The sequence below is a fragment of the Saimiri boliviensis genome, chromosome 21 (assembly GCF_048565385.1).
Source record: "Saimiri boliviensis isolate mSaiBol1 chromosome 21, mSaiBol1.pri, whole genome shotgun sequence".
NCBI classification, from domain to species: Eukaryota; Metazoa; Chordata; class Mammalia; order Primates; family Cebidae; genus Saimiri; species Saimiri boliviensis.
Window position 1 is genome coordinate 34,285,951 of NC_133469.1, and position 22,419 is coordinate 34,308,369.

Below are 22,419 nucleotides of genomic sequence, written 5' to 3' on the forward strand. Positions count from 1 at the left end.
TATCCTCTAGGGCAGGGGTTCTCAACCACTAGGCTGTGGATTGGTAGCGGTCTGGTCCGTGGCCTGTTAGGAACAGGGCCTCACAGCAGGAGGTGAGCAACGGAGCAAGAGAGCATTACTGCCTGAGCTCTGCCTCCTGTCCGGTAAACGACGGCTTTAGATTCTCATAGGAGTGAGAACCCTATGTAAACTGCACATGCAGGGATTTAGGTTACATGCTCTTTAGGATAATATAATGATAAATATAATGTGCTTGAATCATCCCCAAACCATCCCCTTATCCCAATTTTTCATAGAAAAATTGTCTTCCACAAAATTGGTCAGTCCCTGGTGCCAAAAAGATTAGGGACCACTGCTTTAAATCATCTCTAGATTACTTATAATACCTAATACAACTGTAGTTACATATAACTCCAGTATATATGGAATGTATATATATATACCATTATATTTTTATATATTATGTGTGTATATATATATTACTTCGGGCAATATAGTGAGACCCTGCCTCTTAAAAAAAAAAGATTTTTCAGTGTTTTTACCACAAAGAGTATATATATATATATACTCCTCCTCCAGAGCAAGGGTCTGGCTCCTTAGCAATTACTGGGCTGGGATAACACCTAGCTACTCCTACAGTGGTAGGGCATATGGGATTAAAATGAGCAAATGGCTGGAGGTCAGGGACCATCTGGCCACTTCACAGACCTCTCTGGCCAACAAAGGTTATGAATCCTTGACACACTTCTGTGGCTCTGACACTAGGATGGACTCCACTGTTCTGTCTGCTCTGGGCCCTCTGGTCACTGTGGCTGGCAGTGACCTCCCTTGCATCCCATGCAGGTGGTGACGATGCCAGAGTACCTGCGGAAGCGGTTTGGAGGCCAGCGGATCCAGGTCTACCTTTCCGTTCTGTCCCTCCTGCTCTACATTTTTACCAAGATCTCGGTGAGTCCACTGCCTTGGGGGCTGGGCACTGGCTATCTCAGAAGCTGCCACTCTCATCTCTTATCACATGCTGCCCACCAAGAGCGGCTCTGTAAGTTTCTATTGGCCCCTTAAGCGTTTTTGTGCCTTGGGGTAAAGTCCTATTTTATACATCAAGGAGCCAATAGAGTTCAATGGAAATTTGTTCACTGTGGTGCAGGTTGAAAACAAACAGGTTTAAAAAACAAACAGGTAAAGCAGTTCTTAATAGAAGGTTAAAAAGGAGTTAGGGATACAACTCTCTATGATCCATCAGTCTCACTAATGGGTGTGTGTCCAAAGGAATTGACATTAACATGTCGAAGGGGTATCTGCACTCCCATGTCCATTGCAGTACTATTCCCAATAGCCAAGATGTGGATCAACATAAGTGTCCATTAATGGATGAATGAATAAAGAATATGTGGTATATATACACAATGGAACACCATACACAAGGAAATGATGTCATTTGTTGTGAACATGCTGTCCATGTTCACAACATGGATAAACCTGGAGGACATTATTTAAGCGAAATAAGCCAGGCTCAGAAAGACATACGCAGTGTGATTTTCCTTGTATGTGGAATCTAAAGAAGTTGAACTCAGAAGCAGAGAGAATAGTGGTTATCATGGTCTAGGGGTGGGGTGTAGAGAGTTGGAGATGGGGAGATGTTGGTCAAAGGATACAAAATTTCAGTTAGATAGGAGGAATAAGTTCAAGAGATCTATTGTACAACATGATAACTACAGCTAATAACAACGTGTTTTGAAAATTGCTGAGAAAGATTTTAGCTAGCGTGGTAGTGTGTGCCTGTAGTCCTGGCTACTCGAGGCTGAGATGGGAGCCCCAGGAGTTTGAGGCTACCCTGGGCAATGTAGTGAGACCCTGCCTCTTAAAAAAAATAAGATTTTAAAGTATTTTCACTACAAAAAAGGTAAGTATTTGTTTGAGGTAATGTATATGTTAATTAGCTCAACTGAACCTTTCCATAATGTATACATATTTTAAAATACCATGTAGTACATGATAAATATATACAATTTTTACTTGTCAATTTAAAAAAGGGAGTGGTTAGAGATATCTAAGGGTTGGCCCCAACCTTAAAGGCAGACATGGGCCTTTGTGCCCTGCCGGGGTAAAATCTGACTCTGTGTGACGTTTCTGATGCATTTAAACACAAGCAGCCAGTGCCAACTCTGGAAGGCACTGCTGAGATTCTGCCTTCTTTTATGGACAGAGAAATAAAAACCCTGGAGTTGGAATGAACTCTTCCTGAATCAGAAGTAGAACCCAGGTCTCTGATTCTCAGTTCACTGTCCTTTTCCCTGCATGAGGCTCCTGCTTTCTTCTTGGAATCAGCTCTCTGGGCCTTTAATTGCTAACCCCCTGGTGGATTTTTACTCTCTCTGAACCTAACCACTGGGGCTGCCTCTATACCATTTAGCCTGCTGTCCTTGCCAACCTGGAGCTGTAAGCCCTCTTTGCAGAGCTGAGATTTTTCAAGGATTGGCGGGCCACTGGGGTACCTTTGAAAGTGGGCAAACATTCTCCTTCTCCTCCTCCTCCCTGTCCCCCTCATTCTCCTTCTCCTCCTCCTCCCTGTCCCCCTCATTCTCCTTCTCCTCCTCCCCGTCCCCCTCATTCTCCTTCTCCTTCCCCTCTCCTTTTTCCTCCTCCCCTTCCCCTTCCTCCCTTCTCTTCCTCCCTCCCCATCCTTCTTTCTTCCTTCTTGTTCTTCCTTCTTCTTCCTTCTTCTTCCTTTTTTTGAGATAGGGTCCTGCTGTATTACCCAGACTACCAGACTGGAGAGCATGGCATGATCATAGCTTAGTGCCACCTATACCTCCTAACTTCAAGCGATCCTTCCACCTCAGCCTCTTGAGTAGCTGGGGCTACAGGTGTGTGCCACCATGCCCAGCTAATTAAAAAGTCTTTTGTAGAGACAGGGCCTCACTATGTTGCCCAGGCTGGTCTCGAACTCCTGAACTCAAGCAATGCTTCTGCCTCAGCCACCTAAAGTGTTGGGATTATAGGCATGAGCCACTGCGCCCAGCCTGTGTTCCTTCTTTACTTCACTTTTCTTCCTTGAAAGTGTTCAAGTCAATTTCTCTTTATTGTAAAAAAAAAAAAAACAAAAAAAACAAAACAAAGCAATAACAAAAAAACACAAAACAACTAGGAAACCACTAACATTCTGAGATATCTCCCTGATGGCCCAAAAGATGGTGGGATGAGAAAAGTTTGCTTGTAGGTTTTACTATGCATTTTTTTGTTCCCAAGGTGACTGTCAGTCTGATAAACGTCAAAGCAATGGTATAAAAAGAAAAAGAAAAAAAGGGTGAATGATAAGGAATAAAAGAAAGAAAATAGGACTTTGGTAAGAAAACTACCTTGGAGAATAATTGGAGTAGCTGGGCTCCTAGTCTGTTCCCCTGCCCACTAGCAGGTGACCTGGGGCAAATGGCATAGCTCTTTAGAGCTTAGCTACTTTATGAGTAAGATGGGGATAATAATTCCTGCCTTGCCTAGATCATGGGGTGTTGGTGAGCTTTATTTGAAAACACAAAGTGTTCTTGAAATGTAAGAAATAATGGTAATGAAGCCGAGTGCAGTGGCTCATACCTGTAATCCCAGCACTTTGGGAGGCTGAGGCATGAGAATTGCGTGAGGCCAGGAGTTTAAGATCAGCCTGGGCAACGTGGTGAGACCCTGCATCTAAAAAAAAAAAAAAAAAAAATTAGCCAGGCTTGGTGGTGCGCACCTGTTGTTGCAGTTAGGAGGCTGAGGTGGGAGGATCGCTTGATCCCAGGAAATGAAGGTTGTGAGCTATGATTGCACCATTGCACTCCAGCCTGGGTGACATAGTGAGATCCTGTCTCTAACTAAGTAAATAAAGATATAATGAAAATGAACATGGTTAATTGAGAGCACTTTCTGCAAGAAGCTCTCTGGGTTGCAGCAGGGCAGAGAGAGAGGCGGTGTTTTCTGAGATCATATAGGGAGTGACTCCAGCTTTTCCCGTTAGCCAGCAGTTGCAAAGAGCTCATTGCTCTTTCAAAAGGGCTGTCTCATTGCATATGGTCAGTTTTTCTTCCTCTTGTTGTTCTGCCCTAACCAGCACCAAAGGCAAGATTGGCCCAATCTCAGTGTCTTGCAAAAGATCTGCCCTGGCTGAGGTCTGAGTTGGGTTGGATCTGAATTGAGCCATCTATTCTAGCTAGGTAAGGTTCTGAAAATACAGTTGCTAGTGTTTCTGTTTTCCTGATTACTTAAAGTTGAAACAACAGCAACATTAAATAACATTTGTATTTTTTTTTTATTATGGAACATTTCAAACATACATAAACAAAGATAGAACAGGATAACAAGCACTCATGGACCTAACACTAATCACTTAGTTTTAACAGTTAACAACATTTTGCCATTTTTGGTTCATCTATCCTCTTTCAATTTTTTTCCCAGCAGTATTTTATTTTATTTTTTTCTTTCCAACTTTTAGGATCAGGAGTACATGCACAGGTTTGTTATATGGTTAAGTTGCATGTCAAAGGAGTTTGATCTACAGATTATTTTGTCACCGAGGTAATAAGCATAATACCTAATAGGTAGTTTTTTTGTTCCTCACCCTTCTCCCATCCTCCACCCTCAAGTAGGCCCCAGTGTCTATTGTTTCCTTCTTTGTGTCCATGTGTACTCAGTGTTTAGGTCTCACTTATAAGTGAGAACATGCAGTATTTGGTTTTCTATTCCTGCATTAATTCAGTTAGGATAATGACCTCCAACTTCATCCATGTTGCTGCAAAGGATGTGATCTCATTCTTTTTTATGGCTGCATAGTATTTCATGGTGCATATGTGCCACATTTTCTTTATTCAGTGTCCTGATGATGGGCATTTAGGTTGATTTCATGTCTTTACTACTGTGAATAGTGCTCAGCAGCATTTTAAATCAAATTTCAGATACCATGTGATTTCACTGTAAATTCTTTAGAATGTTTTAAAAAACATAACCATTGTGCTATTATCATATGTTACAAAATCTATGGTAACTTTTTAATTTAGGTTGTTTAACACCTGGCCCATATCAAGGTTTTCCTAATAATCTCGAAAATGTTTTCTTACAGTTAGTTTGAATCAGGATCTGAACAAAGTCTAGATCACATTGCATTTGGTTCTTTCTTTAAAGGAAATATACATATATAGGTCTTCAGCCTACTACTGTTATTTTTTCCTTTTTTTGTTATTACCTTTCTGTCCTGGCCTACATGAACAAATATATATATTTTTAATTGGGTTATATGTCTATTTGTTGTTCAGTTGTAAAATTTCTTTATATATTCTGTATGCTAGACCCTTATAAGATATCTGACTTGCAAATTTTTTTTTCCCATCCTGTAGGTTGTTTTTTTACTTTCTTGATAATGTCCTCTGATGCACAAAGGTTTTAAATCTTGGTGAAGTTCAGTTATCTATTTTATTTCTTGTTGCTTATGCTTTTGGTGTGATTTCTAATGATCCATTGCCAAATCCAAGGTCATGAAAATATACCCCCTTGTCTTCTCTGTTTTATGGTTTTAGTGCTTATATTTAGGGCTTTGATCCATTGGGAGTTAATTTTTGTATATAGTATGAAGTATGGGTCTAACTTCATTCTTTCACATGTGGCTATCCAGTTCTTCCAGCAGTATTTTTTGCAGAAATAATTGTTTTCCCATGAATGGTCTTGCACATAAGTTTTACTCAACTTGGTGAAAACATGCTCTCACTGATAATGCTGTTAAGGTTTTGTCTTGGAGTTGGGCCAACACCTAGGAATATTGCTGCCTCCTTGTGCAGCTTCCTGACTCACACTGCTTCTGCCCTTGACCTATTCCTTTGTGGTTTCTTCTGTCCACTAATGTCATGATTCAGCTTCCTTTACTTCCTCCTCCTCTCCTTCAGGGTTGGTTTTTAATTGTAAGATGAAAAGCCTGGGCTTTCCCATTTTATTTGATTAGAGACCAGTGTGCAGAGTCTGGACTAGGAAATGCTGGGAGGGATAGAGAAATCAGCCTTTGGCTTCCTGAGGGAGGGCAGTGCATCTATCTAAGAAGATAAAAGGGAATGTGATCAGGAGGGTGAGGAGGTCATACTGCAATGAGCAAGAGGATGGTAGCTGTCTACTGTGCACGTAGAGAAGGGTGCTGGGCCTCCTCTTCTCCCAGGAAAGTGTTCTCCAAGTCCACAGTTCAAGCAGGTGAAAGTCTGTGGACTGCAGTTGCCATGGTGAGAGCACTCTTTGTCCTTGGAGCTGGTGCAGGGGTGGCAGGGGTGGTCATATAAATAAATTAGGTGCCCAACCTCTCTCTCTGGCTTCTCTATCACCTCACCTATTTTTCAAGTTACTGATTAAACCTCCTTGGACTTGGGAGCCCCCAAGGAGCTGAGGGACAGCCTCTTTCAGCTCAGAGCTGGATGGAGCCCATCCCCCAGGAGGTTGCTGTTTCTAAATTTTGCTTTTGAATTGTATCTGCTGTGGGCTGCTCCCTCTCTGTGTGATTTTTGGGGTTCACTCTCTTGCTCACATTCCCTTTTCTCTTCTTAGATAGATGCACTGCCCTCCCTCAGGAAGCTGAAGCCTGATTTCTCCAGCCTTCCCAGCATTTCCCAGTCCAGGCTCTGCACACTGGTCTCTAATCAAATAAGACTGAAAAGCCCAGGCTTTTTATCTTATAATTAACAACTAACACTGAAAGAGTGGAGAAGAAAGTGAAGGAAGCTGAATCATGACATTAGTGGACACCATGACCAACATTATACTTACTCCATCCATTGCCCAAGACCAGGGATCTCTTGACAAACACATAAGAAGTTTGATAGCTGCCCTCTATTTAGTGCCAGTCTCTTCATTTAGTCTCCAATAGAGGTTTTACTAACACCTCTCCAGTTCTCAGAAGAGTGCAGCATGGATAGGGATTTCTATAATTTGTTTGTTTATTGAGATAGGGTATTGCTCTGCTGCACAGGCTGGAGTGCAGTGGCATGATCATGGGTCAATGCAACCTTAAACTCATGGGCTCAAGATGTCATCCTACCTCAGCCTCCTGAGTAGCTGAGACTACATCCATGTGCCACCATACCCAGCTATTTTTTTTTTTAAGAGATAGGGTCTCACTATGTTACCAAGGCTGGTTTTGAACTCCTCACCTCAAGTGATCCTCTTGCCTTGACCTCCCAAAGTGCTGGGATTACAGGTGTGAGTCAAGACATCTGGCTGGGATTTTTATTTTTCATTTTGTGGGAGAGAAAACTGAGTCTCAGAGAAGTCAGGTAATTGCCCCCAAATTACACAGCTAGTATGAGGCAAAGCCAAGACTGGGGCCAGGGTCTCTCCAGTGCCAAAGTCTGTTCTCACAGTTCTGCATTGTGCTTGGATGGGATGAAGACATAGAATGAGGGATAGGTTAGATCAGGCGTCCCCAAACTACGGCCCGTGGGCTGCATGCGGCCGCCTGAGGCCATTTATCTGGCCCCCCACCGCACTTCAGGAAGGGGCACCTCTTTCATTGGTGGTCAGTGAGAGGAGCACAGTATGTGGCGGCCCTCCAACGGTCTGAGGGACAGTGAACTGGCCCCCTGTGTAAAAAGTTTGGGGATGCCTGGGTTAGATCATCTGATATTATATCCTGTGCTTTCATTTTAGAGCTGGGAAACTGAGGTCCAGAGAGGGGAAGGGACTTTGAGGGGTTAAACAGGAGCAGAACTGGGATGAGAAGCAGATTTCCTGACACCGAATCTAAACCTTTTGATATTATATGACCCCTGGCTTCTGAGTCTTTCCTTCTCCCAGTACAGAGTAGGTTAGAATTGAAGACCCTTGGAAAAATGAAGAGAGGCAGTTAAATGAACCTCACAATATAATTAAGTTGCCATGAGTGGAATTTGAGAGGACTGTGAGGAGAGAACATCAGCTGCACACTGAGTGTATGAAGGATCTGAAGGAGGAACATCTGGGCAGAGGGTAGGGTAGGGAAGGATGCAGACAGGCAAGGCTTTGTCTTTGTAAAATTGGCTGGTTTTAGGTTCATTGTGGGTCATAGAGCATGAAGTTTTAAAAAGTATTACACCGATATAAACTGTACCTGCTAGAAGCTCACATCAAGACACATAGGCATGCCGGGTTCATGGACAAAAGAAAATAACTGTCCATAAACAAAGTACAGTGATAAGGCATTTATATTGCATGCAAACCAAGATTCATCAGTTGTATGTGTGTGTGGGAGGGCATGGACGGTCTGTGATGGGTGACAAGAGAGGAGGGATGGTGTGAGATTCCTGTCCAGAGAGTGAACCACCAGGGACCTGCCAGGAAGGCTTAGGGAGAATGTAGGGATCCAGTGGAGGTGTAATTGATGGGGGAGAGGAGAAAATACAGGGCATTGCAGGTACAGGGCACAGATGTGGCCTAGGCCGTTGGGCAGCTGTGATGTGGAGCCTTGGCTACAGCTACCATCTTTTAGTTTCATACTTTTGGGCTCCAAGACTCAGAACTGATTGTCCTTCCATGAGCTCCTGAATTTTATTGGCTCCCTAGGGCACCTGCCCTATCATGCTCTGAGGAGCATTCCATTCTGTAAAATCTCCTGGCATTGTACATCTTACACAAATGTGCACAACTCCTGGAGATAAAGCCTCAGATTTGGGCCGGGCGCGGTGGCTCACGCCTGTAATTCCAGCACTTTGGGAGGCCGAGGCAGATGGATCACAAAGTCAAGAGGTCGAGACCATCCTGGTCAACATGGTGAAACCCCATCTCTACTAAAAATACAAAAAATTAGCTGGGCATGGTGGCACGTGCCTGTAATCCCAGCTACTCAGGAGGCTGAGGCAGGAGAATTGCCTGAACCCAAGAGGCGGAGATTGCGGTGAGCCGAGATCGCGCCATTGCACTCCAGCCTGGTTAACAAGAGCAAAACTCCGTCTCAAAAAAAAAAAAAAAAAAAAAAAGCCCTCAGATTTTATGACTTACATGTGATGACTGAATGTTCATTTTCCCGTTTGTGTTTCCTGGGGCTGTTATCACAGATCACACCTATAATAAATGTTCACAGCAATTCTGCTGTCCATTTTGGATCCTTGGGTGGAAAGAAGAGCTTTTGCTTTTGCTTAAGATTTGAATGCTTAATCCTGGTGCCACTCACTTTTACAAGTGGAAAGAGAAATTTGAGTAATAGGGCTTCTCCCTCTGAAAACTCAAGGCTAGGCAGGATTTATCGAGTGCTCTGATATATCTTGGTTAAGATTAGAATGGGCAGCAAACACATAAAATCACAGAATCTCAAAACAGGAGAGCCAAGGCAAAGCGACATGCCCAAAACTCCCAATCAGAGACGCAGTTACTTGCAGATGTTTTCCAACTGGGGTCTGTATTTTTATTCCCCACAAGTCCCTTGCACATTGTTCAGCCCAATTTTCAAAGTGATAGGAAAAATACCCCTGGGCTAAATCCAACACATGATCTGTTTTTGTAAGTAAAGTTTTACTGGAGCACAGCCAAACTCATTGTTTGTGTTATCTGTGGCTGCTTTTATGCTTTAATGGCAGAGTGTGACAGAGACAGTCAATGCAAAGCATAAAATATTTACTCCTGGACCCTTTACAGAAAAAGTTTGCCAATGCCTGACCTAGAAGACCATAATTTTAAATTTCACTTCAAGTTGGTTTTGCTTAGTAACATTACAGAGATTTTCTTCTTTCCCTTCTGCCTCCCTTTCCCTCTCTCTCCCTCCCTTTCTCCCTTTTCCTGTCCTTCCCTCTCTCCCTCCCTCCTTCTCTCCTTCTTTCCTTCTTTCCTGTCTTCCTTCCTTCCCTCCTTTCCTCCTTTCTCTCTCTCCCTCTGTTCCCTTCCCTTTCTTTTCTTCCTTCCCTCCCTCCCTCCCTCTCACTTCCTTCTCTTGTTTCCTTTCCCTTCCTTTCCTCTTCTTCCTTCCCTCCCTTCTTTCTTCCTTTCTTTCTCTCTCTTCCCTTTCTTTTTCTTCTTTTCCTTCCTTCCATCCCTCCCTCACTCCTTCCCTCTGACTGTCTTTTAAGAGCTAACAGTAGTTTAGGGAAAGAGCAATCTGGGATGAGCTGTGAAACAAATGGTCTCATAGGATTATAGGACAGTTCTTTTATATCCAAGTTGGTGCTGTAAATCCCTATACAGTCCCCTATTTTTATAAGTGAAAAATTTAATGAAATACTTAAAACATGTAGCAATGCAGAAAGAAAAAGCAAACACTCTTATATCTACCACTCAGATTTTATAGATCTTAACCATTTATTATTTGTAGAAAAGCAATAAAACATTGCAGATATAGCTGAAGATCTAGTTACACCCTTTCTTGGTCCCATTCTCCTTCTTCCTAAGAGGAAAATGCTATCTTGAACTTGGTATGAATTCTTCTAGTCTATGTTTTGATATTTTTACCACATATGTATGGGTACCCATATATCCATAAACAATATATTGTGTTTTAAAATTTCTGATCCCTGCACTTTTGAAACTGTAGGAAAAATGTAACATTGGCATTTAAAAATCTTGGGGTGGGAGATGCACCCATAACCTCCATTACAAATATTTTCATATTTTGGCCTTGCTCAAATTGTGTGTATTCTTTCACAAAGTTGCAATTAGAATATGCACACCATTTTGTTGTCTTCTCCTCACCCCTACCATCAAATGTAAACATTGTTCCAGTTTCCATTTTTATAATTATTATTTTTAGGGGCTGTAGAACATAACTGTTGACATATAATTTTTAGAAAGCCATTTAAAAATCCTCTGGTGGACAAAAGTCTCTTGACGGTGGTCACTTTTGGGCTACTTTTACTTTTCAATGTATAACTTCAATGGTTTAAAAAAAGTTTTTTTTGTTTTTGAGACAGAGTCTTGCTCTGTCACCCCAGCTGGAGTGTAGTGGCATAATCTTGGCTCACTGCAACCTCTGCCTCCTAGGTTCAAGGAATTCTATTGCCTTGGCCTCCCAATTAGCTGGGACTACAGGCGTGCACCACCACACCTGGCTAATTTTTGTATTTTTCTTGGAGATGGGGTTTCACCATGTTGGCCAAGCTGGTCTCAAACTCCTGAACTCAAGTGATCCACCTGCCTCTGCCTCCCAAAGTGCTGGGATTATAGGCATGAGCCACTGTGCCCAGCCCCTGTTGTTTATTTTTAATCCCCAACACATACATTATTTTATTTGAGTTCTTATTTTAAAAGTAACTTATACACTTTTTTTGTTGTTAAAAAAAAACCAAACCAAAACAAACCAAAACCCTTGTTCTCTGCAGAAAATATTCCAGAAAGGAGGTCCCTTACTTTTTGGTGTTTTGAGGATCAAAATAATGCATGCACTTGAAAGTCTTTGGTAAACTGTAAAAGTCTCTGAACATGAAGAAAAAAAAGCAAAACAACCCTAGTGGATTCATTTGGCAGCTAATAAACCCACTGGAAGAAATAAACACTACTGTCAGAGCACCCAGACTAGAGTGGGTTTTCTCAGCTGGAGTCACCTACGTAAGGTTGGGTAAGGAATTTCCAGGCTGGCCTTTGGCATGCCCAGGGCAGAATTCATCTCTGAAGTTAGAATGACACATATGAGGAAGAATTTGTCCTCGGTTTCTTCAGTTCACCAGGGAGGTTTCCTCAGAATTCTTTATCTGTACTGTTAGAAAAAAATAGAATATCATAAAAACAAGATTTCTGTTAGTCCAATACATTTCAGAAGTCTTTATAGAGGTCGTTTATAGCATTATCTTAGAACTTATGTGTTACTTATTTGTGACTAATGACAGCAAGGCACATATTAATGAAGATATCATAGTCTACTATGGTGTGTTGTCATAAAGCATTAAAAATTAACTATGCTGGAAAATAAATGAACCAAGGGCATTTTAAAGGCAGTATCAGCTTTGTAATTGTTTCCTAGCTTATTTATACTTATTAGCTAATCCACCAAATTAAAGTGTGTGCATTTAACAGAATTTTACTGCAATCAGTGAATGGGGCCCCTTGAATTTAGATAACTTTATGTGACTGTATAGAGGCATGAGAGGAGAGGGACCAGCATTATAAATATTGATTATGATTTCAAGTGGCCCAGTGTGCAGAGACAGGAAGAAGTGGCCATTTAACCTTTGGTAAGACTTATGTGCAGCAGGGGCCCCTTCTTCTTCTTGGGACACTGCAGAGGGAAAGGCAGAATGGAAGTGGTCCAGGAGCCAGGAGGAGAATTCTTTCCTCACTGCAGGCCTTTCCCACTTCCAACCACTGAGAATCACAAACCTCTGGAGCCAGAACTTCCTATATAAAGATGAGGACACTGAGAATTAGAGAGGGGAAATGTTTTGCCCAAAGGCTCACAGGCCTAGAATGGTGGCACTGGGCCTAAAATGCTGGTTCTTCTGACTGCCAGCCCCAGGGAGAGGAGTTTATTTCTAACTCACCGTCTCTCCTCCCACCTCCTGGCTCTACCTCCTCTCCTTCACCAAGAAAGATGGTGACACTGGGTCCCCTAGGCAAGGGAATCTTCAGGGGAGATCTGGGCAGAGGGGAGCTAAGGTATCTGGTCCACAAAAGTCCTGTCTTGGGGGAGGGGGTCGACTCACTCACCCTCTGGGGCTCACATGTTAGCTTAGAAGCATGGATTTGGTATTAGATGTACTCTTTGCTAACTAACGGAGGGAGGGAGTAAGAGATTCTCAGAGGAGGGGCAGGCAAGTATGGTGGAGAACCTTAAACACTGGAGGGCCCTCAGGATCAGCAATGGGATGGGGACTGGGAAATGAGACTGGAGAGGAGATGAAAGATGTAAGAGGAGATGTGAGAAATAAGAGTCCAACCCTGCTGGCCCATCCCCAAGGCGCTGCCTGGTGCCATTTGCATGCTGTGAAATGTTAGGGTTTGTGCAGTGAGATAGCTCCTGCTTTCATTCCATCTAAAGGAAGTCCAGTTTCTCCCACACCTGGAGATTTGAAAACAAAAGACTCACCATGATCATCCCTTAATACTACCCTCCCTGATACTGTTTTGGAGATGACATGAACCTGTATTTGGGGTGACCCTAGTGCTCTCTGCTGGTTTATATGAACAACTGCACCATCCAGCCAGGTAGAAGGTTCATTAGGAGACAGCTGAAAGTGACAGGAAGGAGGAGAAAGGGTGAAGGTGGAAGAATTGCATGAAGAATTCAGGAGTGAAGAGGGAGCAGTTCTCTCAAAAATTACATGAAGTAACCTAAATAAAACCAGCAAGTACCAAGCCTGCTCTGTAAGAGGTGCTTGGTGACGTTCTGGTTGTGTTTGAGTCAAGATGGACTGCATCTGGGTTGGGGAGATAAAAGTATGACCTTGCTAAGTTTCTCTCCACTCCTGGGTGGGGGTGGGTTTCCCACTCATGGACTCTCCAGCACTCAGATTTGCTTTTGGGAATGAGTTCCTATAAACCTTTGTACACTGAGGTGCAAAAGATGGACAATAGCTCAGCGCAACAGTCTACAGTTCACTTGCAAGGAACCTCTAAGTGTTAATAGTTGTTCCTTGACAAAAAGGATTCCATAGTTCAATGAGTTTGTGAGGTGTCACGTACCATGTTCCCCTGCTGGGGATGACCATACATGATGTATGTTAAAGGGTCAGAAAAGTTCTGTGGCAAAGAAACTGCCTTAACTCTGTTTAACATTTTACAGACCTTTTTGACCATGGAATTATTTTTCTCATGGAATACCTATTATCATCTTGAATAAAGCTTGCTTGGAAAATCAAGAATAGAGAGACCATAGACCCTGTAAGCAGTTGACCTCTGTCCCTCCTAACTTCGCCTCTCCTCTCCTTCCAGGCAGACATCTTCTCGGGGGCCATATTCATCAATCTGGCCTTAGGCCTGAATCTGTATTTGGCCATCTTTCTCTTATTGGCAATCACTGCCCTTTACACAATTACAGGTGAGTCCATTCAAATGAACCAGCACATCAAACCCAGCTTGGGATTAGACACTAGTTAAGGATAAATCCAAGTAGGAGAGGTGGTTTCTCCTCTTGAGGAGGAAAGATATACTCAGATAACAGTTTGGGAATGGGTCATTTGCTTAGTCCCCACTCACAGACCCTGTAAGTTATGTGAGTGGTTTCAGAAAGCTGCAGTGTTGGCTGGGATAGTCAAGGCAGCTTCTCACAGGAGTGCATGCAAAGCTGCACCCTGTGAGTTGTGGAGATGATGTAGCTAAGGTGGGAGAATCAGGGCAGTAGAGGGTGCAGAAATAAGTGAGCACAGGGGAGTAGACGCAGGGTGGGCATACAGATGCTCTTGGCTGGAGGAGGTTAGTCATTGAAGGATCATGGGGGTTTGTGGGGACCATATGGCTTGATAGTTCAAATGAGGTCACAGTATAGGCGCTTTGAAAGCCAGACAGAGGTCTTGGATTTGATGTGTCAGGGACCGGGAGCCCCTGTAGGGAGGGAGAAAGGAAGTGACTCACACACAGAGGTTTTAGAGGAAGACTCAAGTGGCAACCCAAGAAGCTGGTGCATGAATAGGAATTGGGGCTCCTTAGAAGAAAGGTCACTCTGCCTCCTTGTTGGAAGTGGGAGGGATCAGCTTTGGAACTTGCTGCTTGATTGGAACTCCACAGCTTTGGGAATTGAGAGAAAGGTGGACATAGAAGTGGCCCTTTGAAATGTGCCAATTTGGTGATGTCCCACCATCTCCACAGCCAGCTCTTTGCTCCTCCTTGCCTCCTGTGTGGAAGATGCTTCCTTTTACCACAGAGGAGCCATCTCCTTTAAGCCATCTTCTGGTTCAAAAGGGTCATGCCAGACTCTACCCTCAAGTAGGGAGAAACATTCTCCACTTCTATGACAGGTGGAGCTGTGGGAACATGCTCAGTAGCAGAATACTGTAACAGGACAAGGGATGGAAGGAAGGAAAGGCAGGTGGACGACTGGGGGGTGTTCTCAGAAGGCCAGCAGGAGGCAGAGAGCAGAGAGTGCGGAAGGAAGCAGGTAGACAGGTCGCCCTCTCTACGAGGTCAGGTGTGTTTTCTTCTTTCCTGCTTAGGGGGACTGGCAGCGGTGATTTACACGGACACCTTGCAGACGGCGATTATGCTGGTGGGATCTTTAATCCTGACTGGGTTTGGTAAGTAGGGCCAGGGCAGGCTGAGGAGGTGGGAGCAGAGATAGAGGGCCTCAGAAAGAGAAAGGCAAGTCCCACTCTCTCTCAGTGAGCTGAGGCGTGCTCTGCCCTTCCAAAGGGAGGGTCCAGCCTAGATGGCCTATCATTGTAGAGATGTGAGAAATAAAAGTCCAACCCTTATTGGGTCAGCTTCCTCATCCCTGAAAGACTGAGGTAGGGGCTGGTCCTGGATTTTCCGCTTCCCTCTCTTACCAGTCTGGGCTAGTGGTTGTGCTGTGAGCCTGTGATAATATGGTGTTCTGTCTGCAGAGAAACTGGACAAAAAAGGATAAGGCTAAATATCCGTCAAACTAAATCTATTCAAACGTTGTGTTTTTAATCTTAGGCTATATCTTATCTACATTTTGATGTCAAATGTCTTTTCTTTTATAAATTGTTGATAGTAGATGCTAATGTTCCCTTTAATGTCCCTATTTGGCAAAATTTAAAACTTGGCTACTCAGTGTTGACCCTCCATTTTTTTGTTGTTGTTGTTGCAATTTTATTTGTCTATCTCACGGACGAGATTGGAAAAGCCAGATGTTAAGGATACTTGTTATGGGAGGATAGAAAGTACATTTTATTTCTAGATGCTCAAGGCTCACTGTGTATCCTTCAAAGGCTTGTATTTGCTTTCCGCCCTTCTGTTTTCTAAGGACTTTCATTTGGTTTTCCCCAGTAGGCCCTGGGTGTTAGCAAGGCAGGCAGTGGAATGACTTATTCAAGGACACACAATTGAGAGGTGGCAGGTTCCAGATTTCTTATTCATTTCCTGTACATCCTACCACACTGCTGGGTCCAGGGGTAGTAGGTCTGGGTCCAAGGTCCCAAAAGGCCATGGCTGACATCAGAGGGTGAGGGAAAAAACCAGGGTCTTTATATGTAGTCCCAAATTGAAGTCTTTCTTTGATTAAATAAAGGTCGTTTCCCTATTATAAAGAGGTTTAAAGTTGGAGCACTTTTACAAGTTATTGCTTTGGTCCCCATAGTAGCCCCCAAAGGGAGCCGGGCCGGACTATTATTCTCATTCTATGGATGAGAAAGCTGTAGCTCAGAATGGGAAGGTGACTTGCCCAGTGACACTCAGTGAGGGCTCTGTCGTGGGTTAGGTCCTTTTGGTTTCTCAGGCATCTATGGAAGGAAGCTGCTATGAAGAGTTGAATGTTTCAGAATGTTCATTTCTGTACCAATGTGTTCCAGCTTTTCATGAAGTGGGAGGCTATGACGCCTTCATGGAAAAATACATGAATGCCATTCCAACTGTGATTTCTGATGGCAACACCACCGTTAAGGAAGAATGCTACTTGCCAAGGGCCGACTCCTTCCACATCTTCCGAGATCCCCTCAAGGGAGACCTGCCATGGCCTGGGCTCATCTTTGGGATGTCCATCCTTGCCCTGTGGTACTGGTGCACAGATCAGGTACCCAAGCTGGATGTGCGGGATGGACAGAGTCTTCCCCTGGGCACTACAGGAACTCCTGTCTGTCTGTGGTTTGTAGGCTTGGGATGGGGAGGGGAGAGCTCAGGTGGTTTGTGAGTTGCCACACCCCAGTGACACAGGAGTGCCAGGTCAAGGACCCAGGATGGTAAAGCTGGGAAGTACAAGGGTGTCACAGGTTCTCTGGTCTGCACACCTCCCCTACTGGGCTTTTTCTGGCAGGTCATTGTGCAGCGCTGCCTCTCAGCCAAGAATATGTCTCATGTGAAGGCCGGCTGCACCCTGTGTGGGTACCTGAAGCTGCTGCCCATGTTCATCATGGTGATGCCAGGAATGATCAGCCGCATTCTGTACACAGGTAATAACTTCTGGACTCACAGGTCACTCTCCCTTCTTCTGTCTCCAAGTCACTTCTAAAGCTCTATAGCTTCCTGCTTCCTCCTTTTTTTTTTTTTTTTTTTTGAGACTGGGTCTCTGTCACCCAGGCTAGAGTGCAGTGGCATGATCATAGCTCACTGCAGTCCCCAACTCCAACTCCTGGGCTCAAGTGATCTTCCTGCTTCAGCCTCCTGAGCAGCTGGGACAGGTGTGTACCACTATGGCTGCCTAACTTAAATTTTTTTTTTTTTAGAGATGGGGTTTTGCAGTGTTTCTCAGGCTGGTCTTGAACTCCTGGTCTCAAGCGATCCTCTTGCTTTGGCCTTCCAAAGTGCCGGGATTACAGGCATGAGCCACCACGACTGGTCCTCTTTTTTATTTCTTGTATTCATATACACGCATTATTGTTCCTCTGCTAGACAAAGAGCAACTTGAGGGAGCTTTTGGAATTGTCTTCCATGGTATTTTTATGTTGACAATTGATTTCTCTCTCTCTCTCTCTCTCTCTCTCTCTCTCTCTTTTTTTTTTCAAATCTTCTCAAGTTATGACATGTCTCCAGGTCACTTCTCCCTAATAATATTTGCTCAATTGTTGCTCAATCTCTTGCCCCTTTTCTCCCACCCTGAGCGTTTCTTTGATTCCTTTCCTCCTTTGCCTAGAAATTGTCTTTCTTCTTTGATCAGAGATCATCATCAATGTATCAGGGTCAGCAGGGCAGGACAGGCAGGCACCAAAGGGCTCTGTGGAGAGGTGTACTCTTGAGAAACCATTTCAGGGCCTTGGGAAAGAATATCCTGTTTGAAGCCTTGTTTTAAGAAGATGAATTTAGGAAATATTTTCCCAATGTCTGCTTGCTGACATGGCTCTTCATCTCTTCCCAGACAAAATTGCCTGTGTTGTCCCCTCAGAATGTGAGAAATACTGCGGTACCAAGGTTGGCTGTACCAACATCGCCTATCCAACCTTGGTGGTGGAGCTCATGCCCAATGGTGAGAATCTTTCTTGAGAGGTTTGTACGGTCTTTCTTGGGAGGCTGATTGGGTTTAGGCATCACCTAGATTTCTGTGGACCTTCTGGGCAAAGCTATTTCTTAACTGGGGGGTTAGGAGGGAAAGCATCATTGTGGGTATCTTCAGTTTTTGGACATGTTCTCTTTCAGTGGGAAGGAGACATATGACTTGGTTGGGTTTATGAGTTCTGGGACTTGCCCATCAGTCAGGCTTGGAAAGGAGATGATCTGAAAACTCGTTAGAGAAAAAACATGACTTTTCCTAACGCATATTGAAAGTCTTTCAAAGCTCTCCAACAGTGGATGTAATAGGACACCCATTATGGAAAACTGGATGGCAGTCCCTCAAAGAATTAAGAATAGAACTACCATATGATCCAGCAATCCCATGACTGGGCATATATCCAAAGGAAATGAAATCAGCATGTTGAAGAGATATCTGCTCTCCCATGTTCACTATAGCATTGTTCACAATAGTCAAAATGTGGAGGCAACATAAGTGCCCATCACTGAATGAATAGATGAATGGATAAAGAAAATGAAATAAATAGTATATATACAATGGGATACTATTCAGTCTCCAAAAGAAGGAAATTCTGTCATTTATAAAGAAAATGTAATATGTAGTATATACACAGTGGGATACTATTCAGTCTCCAAAAGAAGGAAATTCTGTCATTTATGACAACATAAATGAACCCGGAAAACATTATGTTTAGTGAAATAATTTAGACTCAGACAAATACCACATAATCTCACGAAAAAGTCAAATTTGTAGAAGCAGAGAGTGGAATGGTAGTTATTAGGGCTTGGGGTTGGGAGCGGGGGAGATGTTCGTCAACGGATACAAAATTTCAGTTAAGAGGAATAAGTTCAAGAGATATATTGTACAACATAGTGACTATAGTTAATAGCAATGTATTGTATACTTGAAAATTGCAAGAATAGATTTTAAGTGTTCTCACCACAAAAAGTGACAAGTATGTAAGGTAATGCCTATGCTAATTAGATCAATTGAACCATTCCACAATGTATACATATTTCAAGACATCATATTGTACAACCTCAATATATACAATTTTTACTTGCCAATTAAAGTGTATTTTTAAAAAGCTCTCCAACAGATGTTAACATGAAGGCTTGAACTAGGTCCAAGGGGTTTTACCTGGAGAATGAATTGACTTCTGTGCTCTTCCAAAGAAACACGTAAGGAAAGAGGCAAGATTTCTTTACTAAAAATACAAAAATTATCCAGGCGAGGTGGTGCACGTCTGTAATCCCAGATACTCAGGAGGCTGAGGCAGGAGAATCAGTTGAACCTGGGAGGCAGAGGTTGCAGTGAGCCAAGATCATGCCACGGCACTCCAGCCTGGGTGACAGAGCAAGACTCTGACTCAAAAAAAAAAAAAAAAGAATCTGTTTTCCTAGAAGATTGAGTGAGCACTCTGAATAGCTAGAGTTTTGCAGTTGACCTGTGGGATTGCAGTCATGTTTCACATTGAAGAAAAATCTCCTAATTCTGGCTCAAGGGAAACAAATCTGGTTAGAAGTGCAATGGTGTGATCTTAGCTCACTGCAACCTCTGCCTCCTGGGTTCAAGCGATTCTCCTGCCTCAGCCTCTGGAGTAGCTGGGATTACAGGCATGCACCACCATGCCCCGCTACTTTTTTTATATTTTTAGTAGAGATGGTATTTTACCATGTTAGCCAGACTGGTCTCAAACTCCGGACCTCAAGTGATCTACCTGTATCGGCCTCCCAAAGTGCTGGGATTACAGGCCTGAGCCACTGCGCCTGACCTACTGCATTTCTTAATGACCTCCGTGTGCTAGACCAAATAGATATTTTCCATTCCTCACTTTACTTGACCCCTCAGTGGCATTCAGCATTATTGATCTCTCATTCTTCTTTAGTTGTTCTCTTCCCTTGGATTCCATCATACTATATTCGTCTGTTTGTCTTTTCAAATTTTCCCCATCCTCTTTGCTGCTCCTTCCCCCCCGCCCCTGCTTTTTTTTTTTTTTTTTTTTTTTTTTTTTTTTTTTGAGACAGAGTTTTGCTCTTGTCACCCACGCTGGAGTGCAGTGATGTGATCTAAACTCACCATAAGTGATTCTCCTGGGTTCAAGTGATTCTCCTGCCTCAGCCTCCTGAGTAGCTGGGATTATAGGTATGCACCACCATGTCTCACTAATTTTGTATTTTTAGTGTAGATGGGGTTTTTCCATGTTGGTCAGGCTGGTCTCAAACTCTTGACCTCAGGTGATCTGCCTGCCTTGGCTTCCCAAAGTGCTAGAATTGGAGGTGTGAGCCACTGCACCTGGCCTGGCCACTCCTTTTCATTCCGTTTGCAGATTCAGCCTTCTCCACTTAGCAAGTAGGTGATCCTCCCATCAATCCACATCAAATTGTCTCCTAGTGTACTTCTCTCTGTTTTTACTTATGTTACTCTAGTCTGATAGATCATTGTTTTTTGCCTGGGCTACTGTAAAATTATGTTCAGCAAATATTGGTTGAGTAAATAAATGAATGGGGGTTTGATAGGAGTGTCTACAGAGGGGAAAGTTCTGTCCCAGCTTACAAATTTCAGGGCAAAGTAACCCTGAATAAGTGGCAGAGCTAGGGCTGAAAGCCCTTTTTACTAACTTCTTGAAATGGACATTTGTTTTATCAACTGAAAAATGAGATAATTGGACTTGATGATTTTTATAACTTCTTCTATATTGCCAATAGTTTGTAATGTACATACACAAACTCAGAAAGAACCATTTAAAAAATCCTCTCAACAAATGACGAAATAATTAGAATAGGCAGCCTTTATAATTAATCTTGCAAGGCTGTAGGTGAGACCGTAAATTATTTAAATATATGAAACCTAGAGGAATGACAGAATCATGTTCCAAAAGGACCTCAGGAAGTATGAATGTTGACTCAGCTCTAACAAGCTGAAGTTTAAGAGGTATAAGTGAAGTTCTAAATATTTGGGTCTCTCAAATGCAGTTATATAGGAATACAGAGAAGAGAGAGTTCAAGGAAACATGAGTTGTCTTTGAATATATGAAAGATGGCAAAGTGGATAAGGGGTAAGACCTGTTCTGTTGGGTACCACGAGGACTACACCTGATGCCATAGAAGGGTAAATTTCAGCCTCCTCAGAACTGTCTGAGGCCAGGTTCCCTGTAGGGTAGGAGATTTACTGTTGCTGTGGAGTTTGGACAGAGTAAGTGTTGTGAGGGATTCATGTATCAGATGGATGACAGGTCTAGGTGATCCTAAGGTTACTTTTACTCCTGAGACTGTGAAACTCTTTCTTTTTTTTGACTGTAAAACTCTTGATAGTGAGTCCTCAGCTTGGCCTGGCCTTCTAGCCTCAGCAGGTGCACCCATGTATATTCCTTGGAATGGGAAGAATAATAGAGATTATAGCCAACCAGGCTTCCTATGACTAGGAAAACTTCAATAACAAGAGTTCCATTTTCTGATTTGGGAAGATGTAGTAGTCTGTATTCTGATTTGGGAAAGTATCCTCATTTAACATATCAAGAAATGAGATCTAGAGCTTGATGCAGCTTGCTTAAGATCAGAGTTAGAAATAGAGCCTTGTCTTAAAAAAAACTAAAAAAGGTGATTGAGCTCAAATTCACCCACCATACAATTCCCTCATTTAAAATGTACAATTCAGTGGGTTTTAAAGTATATTCAATTGTGTGCGCAAGCATCACTGAAATAAATTTTAGAAAATTTTTGTCATGCTTTAAAGGAATCCTCTACCCACTGGGCACAGTGGCTCACACCTGTAATCCCAGCACTTTGGGAGGCTGAGGCGGGCCGATCACCTGAGGTTGGGAGTTCAAGACCAGCCTGACCAAGATGGAGAAACCCTATCTCTACTAAAAAGACAAAAATTAGCTGGGCATGGTGGCACATGCCTGTAATCCCACCTACTCGGGAGGTTGAGGCAGGAGAATTGCTTGAATCTGGGAGGCAGAAGTTGTGGTGAGCCAAGATCATGCCTTTGGTCTCCAACCAGGGTAACAAGAGCAAAACTCTGTCTCAAAAAAAAAAAAAAAAAAAAAAAAAAAAAAAGCAATCCTATACTTGCTAATGAAATGAGCAGTCTCTCACTTATATACTTTCTGTATTCCTAGATTTGCCTATTCTGGACATTTCATATAAATAGAATCATATAATATGTGGGGTTTTTTTGGTGACTTGCTTCTTTTACTTAACATAATGTTTGCAAGGTTCATCTGTGTCATAGCATGTATTTGTATGTTATTCCTTTTTTTGATGAATAATATTCCATCACATGTTTACCCATTTGTCAATTGTTTATGCATTTTGTTTATCCACTTATCATTTGGTGGACTTTTGTGTTGCTCCTCCTTTTTGGCTATCGTAAGTAATAATATTACAAACATTAATGTATGA

General features: G+C 42.9%; 1 protein-coding gene across 2 annotated transcripts in view; it reads left to right on the plus strand.

The window, feature by feature from the left end:
- Nucleotides 1–22,419, plus strand: part of SLC5A1 (solute carrier family 5 member 1) — a 127,765-nt gene that overhangs the window by 84,483 nt on the left and 20,863 nt on the right. For both annotated transcript variants that reach the window (XM_074391283.1, XM_003944894.4), the window contains 6 exons: nt 844–948; nt 13,828–13,933; nt 15,045–15,125; nt 16,362–16,582; nt 16,823–16,958; nt 17,861–17,968. In XM_074391283.1, coding sequence (XP_074247384.1) covers nt 844–948; nt 13,828–13,933; nt 15,045–15,125; nt 16,362–16,582; nt 16,823–16,958; nt 17,861–17,968 — 757 coding nt within the window. The remainder of the gene's footprint in view (nt 1–843; nt 949–13,827; nt 13,934–15,044; nt 15,126–16,361; nt 16,583–16,822; nt 16,959–17,860; nt 17,969–22,419) is intronic.